Genomic DNA, 27043 nt, shown 5'->3' with positions numbered 1-27043 from the left:
GGGGACCCCTACAGCCGGGGTTAGAAATAAATGAACACTTATAATTATACAATGCTTTTTATAATTTATAGGTGTCCTCCGATTATTGACCTCCAGCCTACAAAATGCTGTTTTAAGAATAGCCACTGCTGTGGTATGGAAGATACTCTAAGCTCCTGCTAATAGCAGCGAGATGAAGTAATCCATTCCAATAATGTTGGATGAGGGATTAACATTATTCAGCACAACAGGGAAGATTCTCCTGCTCTTCATAATACGTCAACCCGTGTAAGCGCTTTCAACCCCAGTCTAACACTTCATCCACAGTGTCAGTCTGGATTATGCAGTCTGTCAGCCCATAACCTTCCGATTCTGAAGGGACAATGAGGTGACTAAGCACTTCTCAGTAGATCACTGATGATTCTTTCTTATTGCAACTGGTTAATATAGCAGATGCAAATTAACTATCTTTTTCCTTTGTATGAAATTCCATAACTAACATCAGGAAGGCAGTCCGGAAAGTGAAGTTTCATAACGGGAAAAGGTTATGCGAGAGGAATTGTAACTGTTGCTCTTCTGTATACATATTCCCAACCCAACTATTGGTTGCAGTGAAAAATGAATTCTGAAATCAGATGCCTATCCCAGGTGCTAATTCATATACCAGATGTTCTTAAATTAAGTAATTATTTGACATTGAGGCACCCCTTGTATTGTGGAGTCCACTGGGCGGAACGCACCAGATAACAGCAGGGAATTCAATGAAATGTAATGACATCCGAAGACTATCATGAACAAAGGCAAATGCAAGTGTGCGGTTATTGATTTGTGCTTTGAATCTTTACTGCCTCTGTACCTTAAAGGAGTGTAGAATAATAGGCAAAGTATCTGCTTTCAATCAGAAATCTTTCTGTCAAACTACGCATGGTAAAGTCCTCCCTAGCACTGAGTACATCTACACGAAATGCTGTAGCAGGAAAGCAGCACCCATTAGAGATCCCCACCGTCCAGGACATACTGTCCTTTCACTGCTACCATCAGGAAAATGGGACAGGAGTCTCAGGACACTCTCCACCAGGTTCAGGAACAGTCATTACCCCCCAACCATCAGCCGCTTGAACCAACAGGGATCACTTCACTCAATTTCACTTGCCCCATCATTGAAATGTTCCCACAACTAATAGATTCTTTCAGGGACTCTTCATCTCAGGTTCTCGATATTCATTTATTTCTTTTTGTATCTGCAGTTTGTTGTTTTTTGCAGACTGGTTCAACACCGAAGTTGGTGAGGTTTTTCACTGATTCTGTTATGGTTATTATTCTATGGATTTATTGAGTATGCCCACAAGAAAATGACCCACGGGTTTGTGTATAGTGACATACATGTACTTTGATAATAATTTTAGTAAACTATATGTTCAAAGTTTAAAAAAAGATGCTTGGATTAGTAATCCAGACAACAGAAGCTCAAATTGAATGGTGAAATTTGCAAGTTTGGTTTAAAGTGTCTAGAATTAGAAGATTTGTATTAATAAAGGTGTTTCAAAAATGGTGGATTATTGTGAAAAATAATTCCAAATGGGTCAATCTTAATGCAAGTCCTTATTCAGTTTGGCCCATATACAGATCCATGTCCATATTAAAACGGGCTCTTTCATAAACGGACAGCACAAGAATAGTTGCTGACTCAGCACTAGAGACCCAGCATTGTCTGTATGTAGCTTGCACTTTCTTTATGACCCCGTAGGTTTCTTCCGGAAGTCAATAGGTTAACTGTACATTGTAAATTGTACCTAGTGTGAGGGCAAGTGAGACAATCCATGGGGAGCTGATGAGTGTATGGGGAGAACAAAAAAAAAAGTAATTTAGGATTAGTGCAGGTTGCAGTTTGATTGTTGGTGTGGACTCAGTGGGCTAAAAGCTCTGTCTCTGTGATACACCTCTCCAGGACTCCAAGGCCAGATATACTGTATACTCCACCAAACCACTCAGATTGGAGGGAACTACTCTCGGGTTCCCACCTATTATGTGGTTTGAAAAGATAGCTTACCAACCACCACCTTCTTGAGGACAACCAAGGATAAAAATATATGCTAGCCTTGCCACATCCCAACAATGATCTTCTGGCACGAATGCCACTGCATTGACTTAATAGGTGAAGATGAGATATACTTGTACTTAAATGGCAGCACAAGGTTAGGAACTGCCAGGACTCAGCAAGTTGGAGGACAAGGTGGGTGTTGAAATCTTGAAAATGGAATAGAATGCAAAACATTGTGTAAAAAGCAAATGGAGCCAAGTGAAAGACAAATAGGTTCATAAGACTGAAATAAATTGGCCTAAGATTAGTCATTTAAATGCTAATATTGTAGCTGCTATGGAAATGGGCCACTAATACTTTTTGCTTGAGAGTCTGGAAGGGCATATCAGGTAACATAACGTTGAAAACACGTACAAGTTACATCAGATGGTGGTTTCCTGCTAGTGCCAGTTTCTAATTCCTAATTACTTTAAAGAGAAGATAAGCTCCTCTTGTCACCATGTGTCTGTTAACAATGGAGAAAAATGGGAACTACTGAGATATAGATGGCCCAGAAGGATGCTGGATTAGTGCAGAATGGATCTGGGCTATAAATGTAGTAGAATATTAAACAACATTTTTCTTCTCCAAACAAACCCCCCCCCCCCCCCCGGCAAACAAGAGAAGCTCACAGAACCAAAATAAGAACAAAATTCTGACAGGTCAGCTGAAATTCAGTGGAGGCGATCATCTCCATGTTCAGAAGGTAGTTGGGTCGAGTCACTTGAGCTTTGAGTGCGTAATCTAGGCTGACATTTTCAGTACAACACAGAAAGAGTGTCATATTGCCTTTCAGAAATGATCATTTGGAAGGACAGATAGCAAGTGTGCTCTCTCTTGTGGATGTAAAATATCCCAAAGGTATGATATAGAGAAGGACAGGGAAGGTTTTCTTTTCAAAGTACTGGCTAATGTTTATTCCACAATTGACACATAGAACACAGAACTGCAAAGCGCCGTACAGGCCCTTTGTGGACCCCAAGGTCCCTCTGTCCCTCCACACTGCTAGAAATCCTGCCATTAATCCTGTACTCGTGTCTTCAAGTTCAACCTTCCAAAGTGTATCACTTGACACTTTTCCAGATTGGACTCTGTTTGATACTTCTCCGCCCATCTCTGCATCCTATCAATGCTACAGTAACCTACGCTATCCACAACACCACCAACCTTTGCGTCATCTGCAAGCTTACTAACTCATCCTTCCACTTCCTCATCCAAGCCATTTACAAAAATCATAAAGAACAGTGTGCAAATTAACTGCAAAGGTAACATCATCACCATGGTGACTGCCCTGAAGCTCTAATTGATTGTGGAAAGTTTAGTGACGTCTCTAAAGTAAGTATCATCGATTTACCACCTTGAAATCTAGCTACAGTTTGAGATGAACAGACTCATACAGTGAGAAGATCATTCGCATCTGGCAGACAGTCCCTGGAGAGAGAAAAGATTGTCATGCAAGGCAAGTCTGAATGCTACAAAAACAAAACAACATGAGAAACACACAAAATGCTGGAGGAGCTCAACAGGTTATACAGTAACTACGCAGAGGAATACATAAAGAGTCGATATTCCAAGCCAAGACCCTTCGTAATAACGTGGCAGTCTGACTCAATTTACAAGCAATGCTCTTTTAGAAATATGCCAAGGGATAAAGTACACTGTGTTTATAATGAGTTGATAACACAAAAGAGTGCAAATGCACCCATGTTGCAATATGCCATAATTCAGTATTGCGTGTCAATAATATCACCCTTTAGTATCTGGAACCCCACCCAATCAGCCACATTGCTTTTAATCCATACACTTATTCTCTGCCATGCCTTCTCTATATTTAACTTGTCATTTCTACTTGGGTCTTTTGCATTAAGTGGCGGTTGCTGTGTTCACTCTGTAAAAGGGGTGTGTTACGGGTTTTTTTTGGCAGATGAAGTTCCTGGTTTAAACAGGCTAGTATAGTCAAATTATCTGTGTGGGGGCAGTGGAAGGAAAGTTAGGAGCCCGTACCGTAGTTAACATGGCTTCTCAATTGTACTGTGCAATATTAACAACTTTGAACCATTTTCACTGGAATGATCCATGCTCTAGAACCAAGGCAGCCAATGTCAATCAGTAAGCAGACTTGCTGTCAGGGAGGCACTGAAGCGATGCCTTCACCCAATCCCAAAGTAGGTAAATGACAATCAAGAGAGGGAATCCCAGCTAATTTCTCCTCTTCAATCACATCTGTTTGGCTTAGTTCCATAACATTTACTCACTGAAACTCTGTTGTTTCAATGACAATTTACTTAACTTCAGATGAAACACACTAGTGCCAAACACACTCACCAAAACCACTGTCACACTGCCAGTAAGGTCAGTGTACCCCTGTTCCGTGTTGAAACAGGATTAAAGTGTTTATAAGACAGCGTGCCTATTGGTCCTTTTCTCTTTGATATAAAAGCCAATATGAAGTAAACAAAATCAACACAAGAATATTTCTCTAAACCACTGGGTAAGTTTAACATTATGTTTTATGATGTCAGAAGAGATTTTTTTGTTTCAGCCCAGGGTATGCAGAACCCCACGATACACTCCAAGAAATTAATGGATTTTTGCAGCCCAAGCTCTTGTGCAATATCCAACATCAATTACAAAACCACCTACTACCTGCTATTTAAATATGCACAACCATAACTCCTTAAACAAAAGCTGGTTAACAGTGGCCATAAAGGTTTTGAAACAGCCATGACTATAGAATAAGGAGAAATGGGTAGGACTGAAGAACAGCTCAACAAGTTCAGCAGAGGGATCAGAGACTGGAAACTACTTCAGGCAGAGGCAGCTGAGAGAGAAAGAACAGAAATGCCAAGTCACACCACGACTTGCAGATCTATTCTTGGCCGATTCGAGAGCAAGACTAAGAAACTGTCTCGAACAGGTCACCTGATATGACTGGAGAAGGAAGTAACATTTGAGAGCAAACAAAACGTAAAGACAAAACTACTCACATTTTACGACTGACATTTCGCTTTCCCTGTTGGTTTTTGCAGTTGTTCTTTTTGTAATATTTCTGTTTCAACAACATTGATGAAGACATCATCGTGCGCCAACCGGAGGAGTTTAATTGTACCTGACAGTGCGAGGAAGCTAAATTAACAGACGCAAATTGATGTTAACTAAAAACATTACAAGACTCCTTGGGCACCTACAAGGAAAGAGAAGAACCTTTCCTGGTGCCAGTTCAGGTTCCTTGCACTACAAGGTTCAATAACTCCTCCCTGCCAGCACCTTGCGTGTTAATGATTGTATCTCCACTGGGGTTAATTTAGAATTCTTTACCGACGAGGGCTCAGTGACTCCTCCCATTCAAACGCACAGAAACACCCTTCAGCACAAGGAAGTCTTTTCTTTCATAGTTAAAAAAAGACAACGAAACTATAATTCCATGCTGACGTCCAAAACAGTTTTCTAAAAAAAACTGTAAAGAGCCCCTTTCTGTCCCTATCGTAGTTTTTAAAAAAAAAATTAGGCAATCTTGTATGCAGTTGTGGGAAGGCAGAGACTTTGCTCAAAAATTGCACCATGGGTTAAAGTGGCAAGCACTAGCTTGCTGCTGGCTGCCAGGGCTGTTATTGATTGGTGGGCTGGTCCGAAATCATCCAGAAACATTGCTATAGTTACAACATGGCCTGAAGCAGAAAGATGATCAAATATATCACCAGATTTGTCTGGATACAGATACACTGGGACCCAATACTCCGGGCTTCAAATAATTTCTCATCAACAAGTAGGGTAGGCTCATGACCAAAAATAAACCAGAATATACAAGCTGTTTAACTTAGCCCCTCCCTGCAATTCCCTCACCACTGTGGTTAAAGTGCGAGAAAGCTCAACTGTTTTTTTTCCAGCCGCCCCCACTTTTTAAAGGAGAAGTATCACCACAGTGAAGAATTTCCTGGCGAGCTCCGTTCCTGGATCAGTCTGCTCCGAGAACTAAGGAACCACATTGTCAGTTGCATGCTGCATGGAGACTGTGTTATAGTTCCTCCTTTAACAACAGCAGCTTCATATTCCACAAGTTGTTTCCTGCATTGACAGCCCTTTTAAATGCTCAAAGGCTAGGGGATAGGATAGGGGAGAATACCTTTTCTTCTATCTCATCCAATACATATCCTTCCCCCCTCTCCCCAGTAGAAGGATGGATGTCTGATCTCTTCAAAGCAACACAGAGCATTGCTCAGTTTATATACACCGTACAATACATTGTCAGGGCGACTTCTCAGTTATAAATCATCAGTTTGTAATTTTGTTGCATTTCCCCACAAAATCTCACCCGATATAACAGTATCATCCTAATCCAGAGCACAATGCAAGATAACAAGATTAAAACTGCAGTAGTAATAGCTTTAGTTCACAGGGAAGTAATGCATAATCTGAACTGATTCTCCAGTTAAACACTGGGAGTTTTAAATCTTTGGAAAGTGATGATGCATTAAATTGAGAACCTATCTGCTGTCTCAGGAGGATGCAATAGCTTCAATGGTTCATTTTGACAAAGGAGCAGAGTTCTCCAATGTTTTTTCCAATTGTTCAATCACTACAACTGATTAGCTGGGAATATTAGCATATTACTGTTTGTAAATAAAGAGACTGGAATGTTTCTTATACTGCGAGTGATTACACTTTAATATTTCATTGGCTGTAAAGCTCATAACATCCTGCTATTTTATAAGGATACGAGAGCTGTATAACTCATTTCCTTCTACTGTAGGCCGCGAACTTATCAATCACCCCTACTGCAGACCACCTGGAGGTCCAAGACGCTCTCGTTACATGCACGTGCAGTTCAACTGTGAGTGATAATGCAGAAAGTTTGAAGTTAATAACTCATCTCCTTCTACCTTAGGCGACGAACTTATCAATCACCCCTGCCGTGGACCACTTCTACAAAGAAGGGATCTGTATGCTCCACGACCGCTGGACTAAGTGTGTACATGTAGGAGGGGACTATATTGAAAAATAAATGTGCTAGGTTTTCTAAAATTGACTCTTTCTATCTTAGGCCACAAACTTATCAATCAGCCCCCCCCCCCCCCGTATATATCTTTTAACTTTTCAAAAACAGTTTCAAAACTGTTAAACAAACATAACTTGATCACAAGCTGCCACGGTACAATCTTCTTTCAATAAAGAAGGATTCCTAAACTCTTTTAAGGAGTAACAGAACAAATGAGGTCTTTGGATTACATCCACATTGCACTAAACCCAGTGGATGCAACTTTTGTGTTCTTCAGTACTACAAAATTGGCCAATGAATTGGTGGTCTGTTTCAAACCCTGTTGAAGCCAGCACACTTCTAATTCTTCTTGGCCATTCTGTGCAACATTCCTGGGCTAGAGAGGTGGGATGTTGGGACAATAATATCAGTTAGATTCACTCCACATTCTTTAATGCTAATGAAGTAGCAAGACAGTGAACAAATTCAATTAAAATATGATTATTACTGTTCTATAAAACAGTCAATTCCTTGGGGGGGGCCCGGTTCCTGGAACCCCCCCCCCCCACTGTATTCATGGTGACCGCATGGTCCCTCTCCAAGGACAGGTGGGTGAGAATGTACCCCCGGAAGAGGGGCAGACAGTTGGTGTGGGCCAAAGCCTTGCCTGCCCGCCACCTGGAACTCTGAATGGCCAACTGTTCCAGGCCCAGCAGCAAGCCCACTGGTAGACCTTCAGATACTCAAACAAGGGCTGCACCCTCTCACACTCCACACAAATGTGGTACATGGGCTCCTCCTGGCCACAGAATGGACAGGTGAATGGGGTGTCAGTGAACCTGCTGCATTGTACTATGCAACACCTTCCACCCCAGGTCCCCAAAGTACAGGGGAAAGACTGCTGCATAAATAGACTTCCAACTAGGAACCTCTCCTGCAGCCGGATAGTAAAACAGATTGTTTGGTCGGCAGATGAAGGCAAGGAAGTGGAAGGCGTGCAGAAGCAGCCCATACAAGAACCACCACGGCGGTTCACGGAAAGGCATAGTAAGCAAGACTGCTCACGTTATGGGAGACCTTCTGCTGAGAGGAACCTCAGGCCTTGGGCCCAATGAGCAATTCTGGCTGCCCAGCTGGGACCCACACCGACACCCACCAGCCTGATGGACACTGACACAGCCAAACCTCATGCCCAGGGATTGCAGAGAAGGCACAACACCTTCATGGTAGACAATTAGTTCATAGACTTTCCACTTCACTGCCGTCCTTACGGATTCAGCATGTGTGCCGGCCAATTTCCACAAAGACTCGCGCATACAGCTTTGGAATTATATTGTTTGCATCCGTATCTCTGCGACTGAAGGTAGTCCAGGTACAGATACTGTAGGAGTCATTCACTTGAATGCTAGCCAGTGACTAATGCAATGACTACATGACACTCTGACATTGTGTCTATCTCTACTGGTTCAGATGCATAAGGGAGAATGGAGGGAAAACTGTTGCAAAGTGCCAACACTTGATACTCATGGACTGCGGTCAGGTGAGAGTACAATGAGGTCTCCTCAGCCAGCTTGGTGGAGGGCAACTCCACACAAAGAGGAATCAGATTGCGACCACGACAGGGAAGCATTCAGGATACGATCAGTGGGGATACATTGGTGCTTTGGATCAAATGCACAGGAGTTCTCCTCGCTCATTCAATTGGAGATTGTGCAGAGCTGCAATATCCAGAGGTGATGTACACTTCCATCTCAGGCACTATTTATATTTTGGTTATGGCTTCCATGGGCGCATTGACAGATGCAATTCAAAGTCTTTATGTTACCACTAATCCTCAGGTCTGCTGAAGATAAGTGAGCAGGTCGACTTGCAGGAACAGTGTCGTTCCTTACTGAGGACACTCCAACCATTGGGGAACAGGCACCAGTTTTCTGTAAGGGAGTTGCAACGATCTGGACACTGGTTACAGAAGTGCGATGTGCACACTGCCACTGGCTCAGACATCTGCGATCCAACAGGCAGTATCACGTTTGGAAGTTATTTTCTTTCTCAGGGGGTCAGGATTTCATCCACCACCAGCTTTCAGGTGATTTCCTTACCTGTGTCCCACAGCCAGCTCTGTCACGCAGCAACATTACCTGGTAGAATGTGGAAAACAGAAGCTGGCTCCTAAAGAACTCATGATATTTAATCAGCACAGACAGCTTTCAGCACCTGAGGACTGGGCTAGTGGTGATGTAGTTTTAGAGAGAACAAAGCATTTAGTACGAGGATAAGGAATTATTAAGATTTGAAATTATGTGAATTATGTGAAGAACTAAAGGATGACAGGAGTGAAGGTAGGACCGTTTAGAGATAAAGGTGGGAAGATGTGCCTGGAGGCTGTGGAAGTGAACGAGGTCCTCAATGAATACTTCTCTTCGGTATTCACCAATGAGAGGGAACTTGATGATGGTGAGGACAATATGAGTGAGGATGATGTTCTGGAGCAAGTTGATATTAAGGGAGAGGAGGTGTTGGAATTATTAAAATACATTAGGACAGATAAGTCCCCAGGGCCTGACGGAATATTCTCCAGGCTGCTCCACGAGGCAAGGGAAGAGATTGCTGAGCCTCTGACTAGGATCTTTACGTCCTCGTTGTCCACGGGAATGGTACCGGAGGATTGGAGGGAGGCGAATGTTGTCCCCTGGTTCAGAAAAGGTAGTAGGGATAGTCTGGGTAATTATAGACCAGTGAGCCTTATGTCTGTGGTGGGAAAGCTGTTGGAAAAGATTCTTAGAGATAGGATCAGTGGGCATTTAGAGAATCATGGTCTGATCAGGGACAGTCAGCATGGCTTTGTGAAGGGCAGATCGTGTCTAACAAGCCTGATAGAGTTCTTTGAGGAGGTGACCAGGCATATAGATGAGGGCAGTGCAGTGGATGTGATATATATGGATTTTAGTAAGGCATTTCACAAGGTTCCACACGGTAGGCATATTCAGAAAGTCAGAAGGCATGGGATCCAGGGAAGTTTGGCCAGGTGGATTCAGAATTGGCTTGCCTGCAGAAGGCAGAGGGTGGTGGTGGAGGGAGTACATTCAGATTGGAGGATTGTGACTAGTGGTGTCCCACAAGGATCTGTTCTGGGACCTCTACTTTTCGTGACTTTAATTAACAACCTGGATGTTGGGGTAGAAGGGTGGGTTGGCAAGTTTGCAGATGGCACAAAGGTTGGTGGTGGTGTAGATAGTGTAGAGGATTGTCAAAGATTGCAGACAGACATTGATAGGTTGCAGAAGTGGGCTGAGAATTTAGCAGATGGAGTTCAACCCGGAGAAGTGTGAGGTGGTACACTTTGGAAGGGCAAACTCCAAGGCAGAGTACAAAGTAAATGGCAAGACACTTGGTAGTGTGGAGGAGCAGAGGGATCTGGAGGTACATGTCCACAGATCCCTGAAAGTTGCCTCACAGGTGGATAGGGTAGTTATGAAAGCTTATGGGGTGTTAGCTTTCATAAGTCGAGGGATAGAGTTTGAGTCGCGAGGTAATGATGCAGCTCTATAAAACTCTGGTTAGGCCACACTTGGGAGTACTGTGTCCAGTTCTGGTCGCCTCACTCTTGGAAGGATGTGGAAGCATTGGAAAGGGTACAGAGGAGATTTACCAGGATGCTGCCTGGTTTAGAGTGTATGGATTATGATCAGAGATTAAGGGAGCTAGGGCTTTACTCTTTGGAGAGAAGGAGGATGAGAGGAGACATGATAGAGGTGTACAAGATACTATGAGGAATAGATAGAGTGGATAGCCAGCACCTCTTCCCCAGGAAATCACTGCTCAATAAAAGAGGACATGGCTTTAAGGTAAGGGGTGGGAAGTTCAAGGGGGATATTAGAGGAAGGTTTTTTTACTCAGAGAGTGGTTGGTGCGTGGAATGCACTGCCTGAGTCAGTGGTGGAGGCAGATACACTAGCGAAACTTAAGAGACTACTAGACAGGTATATGGAGGAATTTAAGGTGGGGGGTTATATGGGAGGCAGGGTTTGTGGGTCGGCACAACACTGTGGGCTAAAGGGCCTGTACTGTGCTGTACTATTCTATGTTCTATGAAAAAGCTTCTTTTAGCAATTACTATTGCATTATTTTTTTCCTAAAATTAAAAATTGTGCTGAGATTTAAAGTTTTTGACATGTACTGCTCAACGAAACTCTTATTTAAACTTGAAATCAGATGCAATGCAAAGAAATTGTGCAGACAATATAATGGCCATGCTGAACAGAGATGGATTAACACATCACACAGCAGATGCGGAGACACATCTCAACTCTGAGGCACAATTGCCAAGTGTACGTGGCTGAGAAGTGTAAATTCACTTATTTTGTCAGAAAAGATATAATAAAACTTGAAAAGGGATTCAGTTCTGAGAAACCCTACGATGGGCTTACAAACATCTTTTTTTAGGTGGAAGTATATTCAGAGAACTGTTAAAAAGGCCAAGGAATCCAAGGCAATTAAATTATAATAGTCTTTGTTTACCCTGGCACAAGCTAGAAAATATGTCAATGCTTTAGAAAGGATGGAGGAGATTTACCAGAAGGGCATCAGGGTTGAGGGATTTCATTGACAGGAGGGACCAGAAATTCTCCCTGCAGAAAAGATTACGGCGGAGAATGTAATAGATAGAGGCGAACAAGATTGAAAGGTTTTATGTTCTGGTAGCAGAACAATTAATAACCACAGATCCCTAAGAATAGGCAGAAAATTCAGAAAAAAAAAGACACCTTGCTTGGTAATTATGACCTGGAACGCATGGTCTAAAAAGGGTGGTAGAAGCAAATACTATAATAGTTTACTAAAGAGAATTGAACAATTCCAACTAGGATATTATTGTCACATGTACCAAGGTACCATGCAAAGCTTGTCTTATAAATAAAGACATCCATTAGTCTTGAGAGACCATGGATCTGCGCCTGGAAAGTCTTCACTCTCCAGGGCGCAGGCCTGGGCCGGGTTGTATGGAAGACCAGCAGTTGCCCATGCTGCAAGTCTCCCCTCTCCACGACACCAATGTTGTCCAAGGGAAGGGCATTAGGACCTATACAGCTTGGCACCAGTGTCGTCGCAGAGCAATGTCTGATTAAGAGCCTTGCTCAAGGACACAACACATTCCCTCGGCTGGGGTTCGAACTCAAGACCTTCAGGTCACTAGTACAACGGCTTAACCACTTGGCCACGTGCCCACACAAAGCTTGTCTTACGTACTGTTCATATAAACCAATTCATTAAACAGCGCATTGAGGTAGTACAATGCAAAACAATGATAGGAAGCAGAATAAAATGTAACAGCTACAGCAAAAGTGCAGTGCAGGTAGACATTAAGGTGCAAGATGAGCTGGACTGTGAGGTCAAATGTCATACCGGGGAACCAACTGAAGAGCTCTACATTGCAGTCAGGTGACCTTGAGTCTGGTGGTACATGCTATGGGGGGGTGGGGGAGAGAGAAAGACGACACTTCAGAGCTTAAGCAAAAAGCAGGGAGTGGGAATTTCTTCAGATTTTGGCTACGTTGCTGTCCCTGATAATTGAATGCCTCCAGGCTGAAAGAACAGCCTTTCGAGAGGCCCGTGAGTGGCCATGCAATTGACCCCCACACCCCACTAACTTAAGGGCAGATGTGATGAGAAAAGGAGGCAGATGGATACTGTATATTTTTAAATGAAATGGGCTAATCAGTGACTTGAGGGTGTTCAAATAGATCACTGTTCAGCTCCATCTTAAATTTCAGCCACTCGCCCAAGTTCCAAACATCCCTACTTAACAATAACAAATGTCATTGTTTCAGTAGTTTGACAGTGTTCCAGAATCCCACTACTCTGAAGTGTCCATCAACATAGTTAAGAAGTCACAAAGAGTACTTTCCTCTACTGCCCAAGTCTGAATACAGGAACAGGAAGGCCAGGAACTAGTTGAAACAACAGCTCTGTCATAATAGAGTACATTACAGCACTAGAAAGGGTTCAGAGGAATTTAACAATGGGGTTGTCAGGGCAGAAGTTTGGTTACGTGGTAAGATTAACTAGGCTGGCGTTGTTGGAACAGAGAAGCCTGAGAGGAAATTTAATTGATAGGTATAATATTATGACAGGCTAGTCAAAGTGAAAAGGAAGTATCTATTTCCCTTAGCAGCAAAGTTAAAAACAATATGGAACGAATTTAAGGTACAGGGTGAGAAGTGTTAGAACACTCTTTTTTAAAATCCAATTTGTACAATTTCTAGCATTCAGTCTGAAGAACAAGCACACGCAGAAGAATCTGAAAAGTATTGGATAAAAGACATGAAATCTGAAGCCAAAGAGTGGAATTGGTCTCCATGGCTCTTATCTTGGCTGGCACAGACACAATGGATCAAATGGCCTCCTGTTCTGCACATTTTTACCATTCCATCATTGATCAGTTTTGATTTTTAAATTCTTCTTCTAGTTCTGGACAACCCCACCAGAAGAAATAGTTTCCTATCATCTGGAATAACAAGTCACTGAGTTTATTTTAAACACCTTACTTGGATAACCCTTTACTCAAGTATAGTTTATGTAACCCATCATCATCATTTACTCCCTGGTGTCCTGGTACTATTCTGGCGAGTATGCACCCTCTCCAAGGCCAATATATCCTTCGTGAAGTGTGTGGTCCACAGCCGTTAATAGATGGAGTCCAAGCGGAATTTTATTTATTTATTGAGATACAGTGCAGAGAAGGCTCTTCCAGGCATGTCGCTTAGCAACCCCCGATTTAACCATAGCCTAATCATGGGAAATTTACAATGACCAATTAACCTACCAACCAGCAGGTCTTTGGACCGTGGGCTGGGGGGGGGCAGGGGGAACCAGAGTACCTGAAGGAAATCCATGCAATCACTGGGAGAATGTACAGACTCCTTACAGACAGCGGTGGGAAATGAATCTGGGTTGCTAGTACGGTAAAGCATTGTGCTAACCACTATGCAAATTTATACAACTGTGATATAATCTTATACTCTAGCCCCTTGATAAAGACCAACACTTCATTAGTCTTGATAATTGCGTTCAAAAGAAAAGCAAATTAGCATTATAGAAAGCCATTACCTAAAATTGCTATGGCCACCTCTCTTCCTCAAGATAATTCTTCCATGTTGCAGCTAATCTGAGATGAGGCTCCTGTTAAACGTACTGTTCTGCAGCTCAAACACAAAGCACCTTGAGAAAGATGAAGGAACGTAAGAAGGGGGAGAAAGGAAAGCAGGACAAAGTATCTTCAGTTGCAAACACCAGAGGGTGGGGAAAAAGGTTGGAGAGATATCAGGTCCTTGTGGAACTGCAAAAGGCAGTCTAGTCCTGATCAGACTCTAACATAGGACAAAGGATATAACAATATTTTCTACTCTTGGGTGAAGGAGAACCACATTTTATTTGATGAAGTATTGAAGTGTTAACTGACAGGCCTGTGAGCAGAATAGTGAACACTTTACATTGAAGTGTTCCACCCAGAGTACATTTTGTGCCCTAACCATTGTTTCCAGGTGCTGTTCAATATGGAGAAACACTGTCTGATCACCAAGGGAGGATGGTAAACAGTTAACTGAGGAAGTGCCCCTGACCCAAAATATTAACTACTTTCTCTTCCCACAGATGCAGTTTGATCAACATTTCTCTGTTTACCACCACCCCCCGCCAAGATCCCAACATCCGCAGTTTGTTTTCCATGAAAGATGATAATCAGGTTTTATAAATTTCAGATAATTCCATTAGAAATTCCAGATACTATAATCAACTTCCGGTCAAGATGGTGCAAGCAAACAACAATTCCCTGGGTGACACCTGCCAGATAGCAAATCTTTTTAATTATTTCACTTTTTCTACACCTTTACTTCTTCTTTTTGTATTGTTTGAATTATGGAAACTGTTGGTGCCGGTGATCTCAATCGAAGGATGCTGTGTCCAGAGAGCTGCCTCATGGAAGTCAGAGACAAGAACCCGAAAAAGACCCAGAGCACAAGTTGACTCATGGAAAAAACCAAAGACGGGACACGGGGTCACAAATGACTCCATCTCGAAATGGCAAGAAAGGTTAATGCATTGAGGAGAAGGTGTTTGGACTCAGTCAGCAATCACTCCCAAAAGGAGGCCAGAGGGTCAGCAATTGCTCCCAAGGGGGAAACCACCGTTTGGATTGGGCACAAGTTCTGAGATTTATGTGACTGGTCTGTACCTCATATAGGTCTCTTTCAGTTTTTTTGGATTTTCTTTCTTGTAGCCAACTGGTGGATGGGTGATCTGCAAGTTCTTTGTGTATGGGTGGGGCAGGGGGTTATGGGGTTTTTGATGCTATTGTCGCTGTTCTCTTTTGAGAGACAGGGGTTGGTCACTGTTTTTTCCTGTGGGGGAGGGGCTGGGGGATGTGTTGCTATTGTCCCTGTCATTTTTTTTTGCTGTGAGTGAGCAGGTCAGGGATTGTTATTGTTGCTGTTCTTCCTATGGGAGGAGGGTGGGGGGGGGGGTCGGGGATTGTGGGGTCAGCCAGTTTTGTTTCTTTTACTTTTTCATGTGTATTTCATTGCTGTCTGGAGAAGACAAATATCAGAGTAGTATGTACATACAATAAATTACTGTATAGATAATAATTTTGACAATAAAATGATCCTTGAACCTCAACTGAATTTAAACTCTGCACCTGCTCTGGTCCGATTTGAATCATTATGCAAGACCTCTGCCTAGTATGGTAACTGCTAACTCATCATTCTAATCTTCAAGTCCAAGAGCAATCCACAGGGAGCAAGACTACAGGTCTCATTTTAGCACATCTCCTATTGTCATTTCTTCACCTTCTGTCCTACTCATATTTTGCCTGAAGGGGTTACTCATGCAAAGATGCAAATAGCTAATGCTGGAAGCTATTTGACCATGGTGAAAGAGGACAAAATAGGAATTAGATTTAATTATAGCAGGAATCATATTAAATTTGAAGAACTCCAGTTATTTTGCTATTTCTTATGACTTGGGCATCAGGTTGAAGTCATAGTTGCCAAGGCTCAGATCAGAAAAGTCAAAGTAGAGCAGGAATCTGACAATGATGCTTGATCAGATTACAGTATTTGCCTTTGCTCAATTTTATTTGCATCACAATTTGTCAAAGGTGTTCAAGCAATTAAATATGAAAATCCTTATTCAAACAAAGAAGAAACCAAACTCAGTTTGAACTCCTATTACAACCAGGCCAAAAAAAACCATAAGTTTTGCTTTGTTTGAACTCAAAGTTTTGATTAGTTAGGCATTTAAATTCTATATTGAGAAAACCCCAACAGAAGGCATAAATGTGGTTTGCAGGCTGTCTGTGTGATCAGCAGGCTCAGAACATACAGTGCCTCAGACTTTGTGATAAGCACAAAGATGATGTAGTTTTGTGAAGTTTTTGACATCAGCATTGCTGGCTCACAGAGTGAACATCTGAACCACATGGGCTTGGAAGGTCCCAAGTGCATTACAATTTGCCACAGATGGCATTCAACAAACGAAAAACCTAAACAAAGCATATTTTCCCTGTGACCACGTGGGAGAATTGATAAGAGATATGGAAGAAACAAATGCAGCAGGGTAGGATAAGTGTAAAACTTGATGTCTGATATCAGCATGGACTAGTACAGTTGAAGGACCCGTTTCTGTCTTGCATTTCTCTATGAAGATAACTTCGCACTTGGTCTAAATTGTGCTTTGGAATTTTTAACTACCATCTGAGAGATTTCAGGGGCCGGCTGGTGGTGTAGTGGCATCAGCACTGTACTATGAGACGGATAGTCCCAACATGGCAGTAGCAGTATCTGCGTGGAGAAAAAAGGCCTGGCAACCTACTTCTGTATCTTGCCACGGAAATCCTATGGACAACTACACTGTGAAAGTTCAAATTTATTATCAAAGCACAGGAATATCACCATATACAACTCTTTTGTATTTGTTTTCTTGTGGGCACACTCAATAACTCTAATAGCCATAATAGAATCAATGAAAGACCGCACTCAGCAAGCAGACAACCAGTGTGAAATTACAACAATCTGTGCAAATACAAAATAAAAAAAATATTATAATAATAATCAAAGTAATAAACATCGAGAACGGGAGATGAAGAGTTCCTTGAAAGCGAGCCTGTAGGTTGTGGAATCAGGGCAAGTGAAGTTATCTCCTCTGGTTCAAGAGCACAATGGTTGATGGGTAGTAACTGTTCCTGTAGCTGGTGGCATGAGTACTGAGGCTCCTGAACTTACTCCTGATGGCAGCAATGAGAAGAGGCCGTCACCTAGTTGGTGGTGCTCCCCGTTGATGGATGCTGATTTTCTGCAACAAGACTCCATGTAGATGTGCTCAATGGTGGGAAGGGCTTTCAATTTACAACTATGACATCATTTCAATTTATAACCTATTTGCAATGCAAAACCACTAGTTCCAAAATGTAATGGCTCTGTATCACATTGCCCACCCCCCCCCACCAGTTGCAAAACTTCAGAATAGTGAGATCTCATTGCTTTTGCAGTTCGTTTAATGTCATATTAAAGGATACACGTTGTGCTGCCACCCCTGCAATGGCATTAGATAGGGAATTCCTGGCCACAGGCCCAAGGACAATGAAGCGATAGCAATACATGTTTAACTACGGAGAGGACACAACTTTAAAGAAAACTTAGATCTCTGATGCCCTACAGCACTGCAATTCACCCTTTTTTTGGTGATGGACGTGGGGGACTGAGGACAAAAAAAATTAATTAAGCTTGCTCTAGTGCATTCTATTAGAAATGAAGCAGGGTGGATCCAGGCAAATACTTCAGCCCATGCAAGAACAGAGATGGCTAAATACTCAGAAATTTTGCTGCATAGCATGCGTAGTTTTAACGTGATAGCTTAGTTACACTTCTCCTGAATTATGATCAGATGTTCGCTGTTCTGAACTGGATGTCAGTTTTGACAACTGGAGCTGGATGTATTCTCGGTCATAAACAGAGTACGCAGTATTCATTCTCTTTAAAGAGCAAAGATGATTATGATATTTTGAAGATCAAGGATTTCCAATGTCTGAATAACATTCCCTCCTGAAACAAATTCACTCATCTCAATATTTGCTGGGACCAGTCCAATCACCCTATCCTGTGCAAATTGGTGCTTCAATTTCAAGATGGTGCCTTCGGTTGACATTTTCTGGATAGATCATGTAACCATATATTTCACTTATGTCTTTTACATTCGTTTTTCATCTCAGCTGTGATTCTGGAACTGTTGGAGCCTGTGATTTGCTGTTTGGAGATCATTCAAGCGTTCTAGCGCTCTTCAGTGTCCGAGAGGATTCTGGGAGTCAGAGGCAGTGTGCGTGAACCTTGTGGCGGGCAGGCTGCAGGATGGGGCGCAAGCTGATGGTCGACTCCGTTTCACCAATTAAAGCGACGAGGGAGATTGAGGTGAATGCAGGTGAGCGCCGGCTGCCCACCTTTTCATCACTCTGCTACTGGCGAAAGGAGAGCCTACCACTGTGCCCGGAGAATGTTAACCCAGCTTTTCTGCGTTTTGGATATGTACATGGACTGTAGACTTTTTACAGTCTGATAGTTTTTAAAAAAATATGCTGTGCTTTTTGCCCTATCTTTCTTGATTTTTTTTGTGCAGGGAGGGGGATTAGGGGGAAAATCAAAATGCCTGTTCCATTTTGTTCTTTTTTGTGTGAAAGGTGGGATTTGGGGGGTTGATATGCCTGTTCCATTGCTCATTTTTTTGTGCAGGAGGGGGGGAATTTGAGGGTTGATAATCATGCTGCCTTTCTCTTCTTTCTTGGCTACCCGGAGAAGAAGAATTTCAGAGTTGTATGCTTTGATAATAAATTAGCCTTTGAATTAATAACTACAAGATGTTTTATTTTTAAACATGACATGACCTTTTCCTCTCTTTGGTGGTGGAAGATTTTTAAAAAAACATTTGTGTTAACTTGCTCTTTAATCTTTCAATCATTGCTTTCGTTCAATTACATAGGGCAGAATATTTTCTTGTTAAAAATATGGATGTTAATCAATTCCCACCTTGCCCCATTCTTAAAACTGATCTCGTTCTAAATTAAATACAGCAAGACCTATAGTATACCCCAAAGTTCAAAGTTAACAGTGACTTTATCGAAGTACATACAAGTCACCATACACAAACCAGATATTAATTTTCAAATCAAAAGATGGTATAAAAAAATCACACAAATCTTAGAAAAGGAAACTAAAAAAGAAACTGAGAAAAGAAATTAATTGCCTTGAATTGACTACAGGTGCAGAACTTCCTCAGAAAATTTATAACAGTAATACTAGCAGAAATTCAGAGTTTCACTCTAAGTTCTTGAACCACAAGTAAGGCATCTTCCACATTGGAAACTGTTCTCAATCAGACTTGCTTGCTGTTGCCAGCAGACAACAGCTGATGCCTTCTATTCAGTAGCTGGATTTGCACAATGTTATATAGGATACCTGCCGAGTTAGCACGCAAGTATAAAGTAAACAGCCTAAATAGGAAAAATAGTTTACCTCTCGAGAATGATGAGCTGCTTAGAGTCTTATTTAAAAACAAGCTGACCTAGTGCCAAGAGAGGCAGAGATAGGCTGTCAATGTGAGACACATACATGTACCCTTACCTATGGGACTACAGCCCAAATCAAGCCCAGGCTAGGAGCCTGCGGTGCTGTAGGCTGGCCTTAGACACACAATGGTGAGCCCAGCTGACACAGTGAACAAATAGTTCTACTAGGATCAGTTTAAACAGGGTGTAGACCCTTCATAAGGTTGGAAAGATAAACAAGTCTCTTTACAGAACAGAATAGTGGCAGAGAGAAAAACAAGCAGGGATCAATGTATCATGTGTATTGTTACAGAGAGGCAGTTAATGGATTTAATGAGGTGGGGCAGGGCAGGGGTCCAAAACCAGTTTTGTTACAATTGAAAAAGGACTAGGTTATATTTTTTAAAAAGGTCCAAAATGAAGCAAGAAAAAGCAAATAAGCACAGAATAGCTAAAGAAACAGAATAAAGAATGAGAAGACTGCCTCAATTTCCACTGGAGGGAAAGATTTCAAAATGGAAGAGATTGAAGTGTTAGTTCAGGTAAGAATATAGCAGAAATAACAAAGCTGAAGTCAACATTCAGACCAGTAAGCGGTTTTCAGGAAAATGATGAAACGTTTGTCAAGACTACAATGAAAAAATGTGTTCTACTCTGAAGGTGAAAGGAAAAGTCCTGATAAGAGTAGTGATCTGGGAAATAATAGCCAGAAGACAAGTAGGTAATGCAGATGGTGTTAAAAATATTTACTTTGAAATATAGGTAAAGTGAAGTCAAGATCCTGCCCAAATTCTTGGAATAATTGGATTGAACAGGTGGCTGCTTAAAGTCAAAATGACAGTCATTTTAAAATCAGGTTCCTGTAATTTAGTCTACTCATCACTTTGATTTGAAACAACGATAACTTCACAGTATATCAAATAAATGTTACAAGAAAACCTCATCAACCTGCAATAAGCACACAGTTGGCAAACACTCAAGGCCTATTTTAATAAAAATCATTCCTAAGGAAGGCAGGAATTGAGTACTTCTAACTGAAATACATCTATACTTGAAGTTACTTATCAACTAGCACTGTTCACAAGCTGGTATGGGGGTAGCCCTGGTTGAGCAGGCCAAAGGTAGGAATTTCATTGCACCTTGAAATATAAAGCAACATATGGTTATCCACTAAAAGTAACAATGAGCTTCTAAAATATGCAAACACTTATTAACCATGGAATAGTCTCCATTTGACCAGCAGCAGTAGGCAACAGTACCCAAAATACTCCATTCAGGAAAAGGCAGTCCACTTAATCAGCAGCCTATCCACCAGCTTGTAATCGTTACCCCACCAACACACACCATATCTGCAGACTACCTTCTATCACATACCAATCCAACTCTGAAAATCGGGAATCTTATTGAATACAAATACTCAGATTGTTCATTTTTGTCCCCAGCTTCTAATTTGCTTTAAAAATAGATAGAAAGTGCAACTATATTGCAGACACAGAACACCCTTCATTAGGGCAGCTACCAGCTGCAACTCATTTTGTCCACCCAGCATCAAGTTCCAAAATCAACACTGTTTATGGAGAACCAATGGCTGCTGTCAGCATTGGACATTTTTGTCTTTTAATAAAGAAGTTGGAAGGTGATTCTATAAACAACCTTCCAGCAGTAGTTAAATGGGCATGTTCTGGATCAACATCTAGTCATTGCGTGGAGTAAAATAAGAGATTTTAAGTTAACTCAGGCCGGTGACATCGTCATATGGGTGACCACAGGCTGGTGACAATGACTCCAATTGACTGATGGATGTTCTTAATTAGAAGTCTTACAATTTGAGACTAGTTTTCCTGAGCAGACAAAATTATAAATTGGAAATTAAGTATTGATGTCTGTATTTTTAAATTATCAAAATTTATTAGGAGGTCAAGAAGTCATAACAAGTCCATATAATATTATCTACCCCTAGTTGATGTTGGATAAAATTTGAAGAACTTATCTTTCATCTATCCTCATATCGATAGCCATAAAACAATTGTCCTCATGGTATCCAGACTGCCCTACAGATGATCTCAAAAGCAAAATGCTATATATACTGGAAATCTTGAAAAATATTAAGTGCTGGAAACAGTGGACCAGATCGATTCTGTGGAGAGAAAAATTAACAATCTTGGCCTCCAGTTACTCTTTCAAATGATTATTTTTCCCTCCTTAAGCATGCAAAGTAGGGGAGGTAGGCCATATAACTGTGGGAAAAGAGAAAAACTTTGCAATTGGGTCTTCATCTGAGCATACACATGGATATTACAGCAAAAGACAATGGACAGAAGCTGTGCTGAGCAGTGCTAAACTACTTTTCTTCTGAAGCGCAAACAACAGGAATTCTGCAGATGCTGGAAATTCAAGCAACACACATCAAAGTTGCTAGTGAACGCAGCAGGCCAGGCAGCATCTCTAGGAAGAGGTACAGTCGACGTTTCAGGCCGAGACCCTTCGTCAGGACTAACTGAAGGAAGAGTGAGTAAGGGATTTGAAAGTTGGAGGGGGAGGGGGAGATCCAAAATGATAGGAGAAGACAGGAGGGGGAGGGATAGAGCCAAGAGTTGGACAGGTGATAGGCAAAAGGGGATACAAGAGGATCATGGGACAGGAGGTCCGGGAAGAAAGACAGGTGGGGGGGGGGACCTAGAGGATGGGCAAGGGGTATATTCAGAGGGACAGAGGGAGAAAAAGGAGAGTGAGAGAAAGAATGTGTGTATAAAAAGAAGTAACAGATGGGGTACGAGGGGGAGGTGGGGCATTAGCAGAAGTTAGAGAAGTCGATGTTCATGCCATCAAGTTAGAGGCTACCCAGACGGAATATAAGGTGTTGTTCCTCCAACCTGAGTGTGGCTTCGTCTTTACAGTAGAGGAGGCCGTGGATAGACATGTCAGAATGGGAATGGGATGTGGAATTAAAATGTGTGGCCACTGGGAGATCCTGCTTTCTCTGGCGGACAGAGCGTAGGTGTTCAGCAAAGCGGTCTCCCAGTCTGCGTCAGGTCTCGCCAATATATAAAAGGCCACATCGGGAGCACCGGACGCAGTATATCACCCCAGCCGACTCACAGGTGAAGTGTTGCCTCACCTGGAAGGACTGTTTGGGACCCTGAATGGTGGTAAGGGAGGAAGTGTAAGGGAGGAAGTGTAAGGGCATGTGTAGCACTTGTTCCACTTACACGGATAAGTGCCAGGAGGGAGATCAGTGCGGAGGGATGGGGGGGACGAATGGACAAGGGAGTTGCATAGGGAGCGATCCCTGCGGAATGCAGAGAGAGCGGGGGAGGGAAAGATGTGCTTCGTGGTGGGATCCCATTGGAGGTGGCGGAAGTTACGGAGAATAATATGTTGGACCCGGAGGCTGGTGGCGTGGTAGGTGAGGACCAGGGGAACCCTATTCCTAGTGGGGTGGCGGGAGGATGGAGTGAGAGCAGATGTACGTGAAATGGGGGAGATGCGTTTAAGAGCAGAGTTGATAGTGGAGGAAAGGAAGCCCCTTTCTTTAAAAAAGGAAGACATCTCCCTCGTCCTAGAATGAAAAGCCTCATCCTGAGAGCAGATGTGGCGGAGACGGAGGAATTGCGAGAAGGGGATGGCGTTTTTGCAAGAGACAGGGTGAGAAGGGGAATAGTCCAGATAGCTGTGAGAGTCAGTAGGCTTATAGTAGACATCAGTGGATAAGCTGTCTCCAGAGACAGAGACAGAAAGATCTAGAAAGGGGAGGGAGGTGTCGGAAATGGACCAGGTAAACTTGAGGGCAGGATGAAAGTTGGAGGCAAAGCTAATTAAGTCAATGAGCTCTGCATGCGTGCAGGAAGCAGCGCCAATGCAGTCGTCGATGTAGCGAAGGAAAAGTGGGGGACTGAAGCCATCAGAAGAGATCAACTAAGCCATGTACAAGTCTACTGTGTGTGATGGTGCCGTGTCCAGCTCCAAAGCCCTGGGTCCTTGTTCGTACTTACTGGCTTCTGCTGCTGTGGAGTATCACACAAAAGTTTTCCAACTCAGACTTCAGAAAAACCTCTTTTATCTGTGTCACAAAACCGCAATGAAAGCTTAAGATAGGCCAACAATAGTTACGGATAATGTGGTAGGGAAATTCGAGGCAGTTTCTAGAGTATGTAACATGATTGGCACAACATCGTGGGCTGAAGACCCTGATATGTGCTGTAGATTTCTATGTTTCTAAGCAAATTCATTCTAGCAAGAAAGAATATTCTATGGATTAATTGTTCTAAGAAAAGAATATACCCTGAAGGAACGATCAACCAATGTTATCATTGTCAGATTGGACAATTTTGTTATTTTCAGAGACAAAGTAGAGATTTCTACACACAGGATCTTTCTGGAACATTTCCTCCAGCAATTCTCCTCATAGTTGTAATATCATGAGTAGTCCAAAATGAATCCACGAAACAAATAATTACAACAGTCCTGTCCTAGCACAGGGGTATGAACCATCAGTATTACAGCAAGAGTGGGCACTGAATGCATTGTAACATCTATATTGGTTATATTCCTCCAAGATCATATTGTTGCTCTGAATGCTTTCACCACCCCACCACCATCTTCTCATGATGCTGAAATTTGTTCTGTATGCTCACGCCAAACTCTGGAACCTCTCTTCACAGCAGGCTGGGTTGCCTAATTGAGAGGAGCATCTTCAGCAAGATGCATGAGCTATTTCACTTCTAAAAATCAAGTGTCAATATTTCTGTATGCTTTTACTGTAACATTTGCTCTATTGATCAAATTACAACATTTTCAACTCCCCAGCTAAAGATTAGAAAATGGAAATGGGGGGGGCAGAAATGGGGGAAAAAGGTAAAGCAAATTCAGAACAGCTGAGAAGAATGTAACTGTGATGCAAACCTTGAGCGTTTGCTTTTTGTTTGCACAAGTAAGAATGCCTTTACACGATAGAGGAATTCATCATTGAAGACAGAATTTCTTCAAAATAAGTTACATTAACTGGAAGGGCAAATACAAAGAAACAAAGGATAATATGATACATATATATTGAGTGAATTGGAAACACGCGGCAGCTTTTAGCACTGCTGTGTTTTGCTCATTTTCTGCTGCTGTCTAAAGGCACAACCGAGGGAAAATGAATGACTGAGATGCAGTACGGTTGGGATCCTCTTTATACTCCAAATGCTGTCACTAACCTCTATACTCATTTCCATAGAATATAGATGAAACAAATTTTGGAGTTTGCAAACACGAGGAATTCTGCAGATGCTGGAAATTCAAGCAACACACATCAAAGTTGCTGGTGAACGCAGCAGGCCAGGCAGCATCTCTAGGAAGAGGTGCAGTCGACGTTTCAGGCCGAAACCCTTCGTCAGGACTAACTGAAGGAAGAGCTAGTAAGAGATTTGAAAGTGGGAGGGGGAGGGGGAGATCCAAAATGATAGGAGAAGACAGGAGGGGGAGGGATGGAGCCAAGAGTTGGACAGGAGATTGGCAAAAGGGATATGAGAGGATCATGGGACAGGAGGCCCAGGGAGAGGGAAAAGGGGGAGGGAGGGAAACCCAGAGGATGGGCAAGGGGTATAGTCAGAGGGAGAAAAAGGAGAGAGAAAGAATGTTTGTATATAAATAAATAACGGATGGGGTACGAGAGGGAGGTGGGGCATTAGCGGAAGTTAGAGAAGTCAATGTTCATGCCATCAGGTTGGAGGCTACCCAGACGGAATACCTGAGTTCCTCCAACCTGAGTGTGGCTTCATCTTTACAGTAGAGGAGGCCGTGGATAGACATATCAGAATGGGAATGGGATGTGGAATTAAAATGTGTGGCCACTAGGAGATCCTGCTTTCTCTGGCGGACAGAGCGTAGGTGTTCAGCAAAACGATCTCCCAGTCTGCGTTGGGTCTCGCCAATATATAGGCGGCCACATCGGGAGCACCGGATGCAGTATATCACCCCAGCCGACTCACAGGTGAAGTGTCGCCTCACCTGGAAGGACTGTCTGGGGCCCTGAACGGTGGTAAGGGAGGAAGTGTAAGGGCATGTGTAGCTCTTGTTCCGCTTACAAGGATAAGTGCCAGGAGGGAGATCAGTGGGGAGGGATGGAGGGGACGAATGGACAAGGGAGTCGCGTAGGGAGCGATCCCTGCGGAAAGCAGAGAGCAGGGTCTCCCAGTGAGAGCAGGATCTCCCAGTGGCCACACACTTTAATTCCACATCCCATTCTGATATGTCTATCCACGGCCTCCTCTACTGTAAAGATGAAGCCACACTCTGGCCTGCTGCGTTCACCAGCAACTTTGATGTGTGTTGCAAGTATTTGGAGTTGATTACTGGTAGATTAAAGATGCACAATAAGGGCTTGTCCAGCAAAGCTTCCAAATCATACATTTTAAAAGTGAATAATTTAGGCGGATTCTAGTGGGAATGGACTGATATTGAAAATAAAAAGGGGCTTGTTGGACCAGCACGTTTATTCCTGTTGGTAGAAATGCATTTGCTTTTATAGACAATGATTGGTGGAAGCATTCTGAACTTTGGAAAGAAAAATAGTCCTGCTTCAGAATAATGATCAACTTTGAAAACAGTAGTTACATATCAGTTGGATCCTGACAACCAACGTGAAGTGATTGTTGTTGGTGTTTCTAGATTGCATTGTTTATAAAACAATTTGGAAAGAGAGATTTTCCACAAAAGACTTGGATTAAATCAGCAATGATTCACACCCCAAACCAGTTTCTGCTGACTTGTGACATTCCAGGTTCCGATTTCACCCCGCCCACAGTGGCTTAACAACTGATCTGATATACATGAGGTCTACTTAATATCTGGGAGCAGGGAGAAGAGTGGAGAAGTTAGGGGAGGGGACTCTGTTGCAGAAAACCTGTGCAAAAGGCACTACAATTGTATGAAATACCTCCCGAGAATCCCGAATCCAGTGCCAAGTATATTTTATGGAATTATTATTGCCATCTGAGAATGAAGGATCCAGCAGCAGCAAATTTAAGTCTTTGATTTGTAAAATCTTTCTCTATTCTTCTGAAGTTTCAAAGACCCTGCCTCAGACATAAATGCAGGTTGATAAGCGGCAAGCAGATGTCATATCTTGCTTGCCAAGCTGCTTCAACAGGGTAGTGTAACAACGCCCCTTCTCGTGCAATGGCTTTACCATCCGTTCCCCCACTGCTCACCAATTAATGTTATGGAGACTCGCCATGGATTAAGCAGATAAAAACTGGCCATCACAGCTGGTTAGAGGCCAGAAATCCTGTGAACTACCCAAATAACGACTTCTTAGGCCATTCCACTAATTGAAGATACAAGTCAAAAAGTCATGATGTCTCTCCACATTATGACTATGACTCTTAGCCAAATGGAGTTAAACACCAACATCACTTAAGATGGATGCCATCTGGGACAA

At 42.5% G+C, this 27043-nt stretch overlaps 1 protein-coding gene across 5 annotated transcripts in view; it reads right to left on the bottom strand.

Moving 5' to 3' along the window:
- zbtb7a (zinc finger and BTB domain containing 7a) overlaps nt 1-27043 on the bottom strand; it is a 157112-nt gene that overhangs the window by 112255 nt on the left and 17814 nt on the right. The window contains exon 1 of one of the 5 annotated variants that reach the window (XM_063032474.1): nt 5047-5944. The exons of the other annotated variants lie outside the window; for them this stretch is intronic. Coding sequence (XP_062888544.1) covers nt 5047-5138 — 92 coding nt within the window. The 5' untranslated portion in view covers nt 5139-5944. Of the gene's footprint in view, nt 1-5046; nt 5945-27043 lie in introns of those variants that run through there. 5 annotated transcript variants of the gene reach the window in all.

Source organism: Mobula hypostoma, chromosome 24, assembly GCF_963921235.1.
Source record: "Mobula hypostoma chromosome 24, sMobHyp1.1, whole genome shotgun sequence".
NCBI classification, from domain to species: domain Eukaryota; kingdom Metazoa; phylum Chordata; class Chondrichthyes; order Myliobatiformes; family Myliobatidae; genus Mobula; species Mobula hypostoma.
This window is presented reverse-complemented; position numbering and strand designations above follow the sequence as displayed.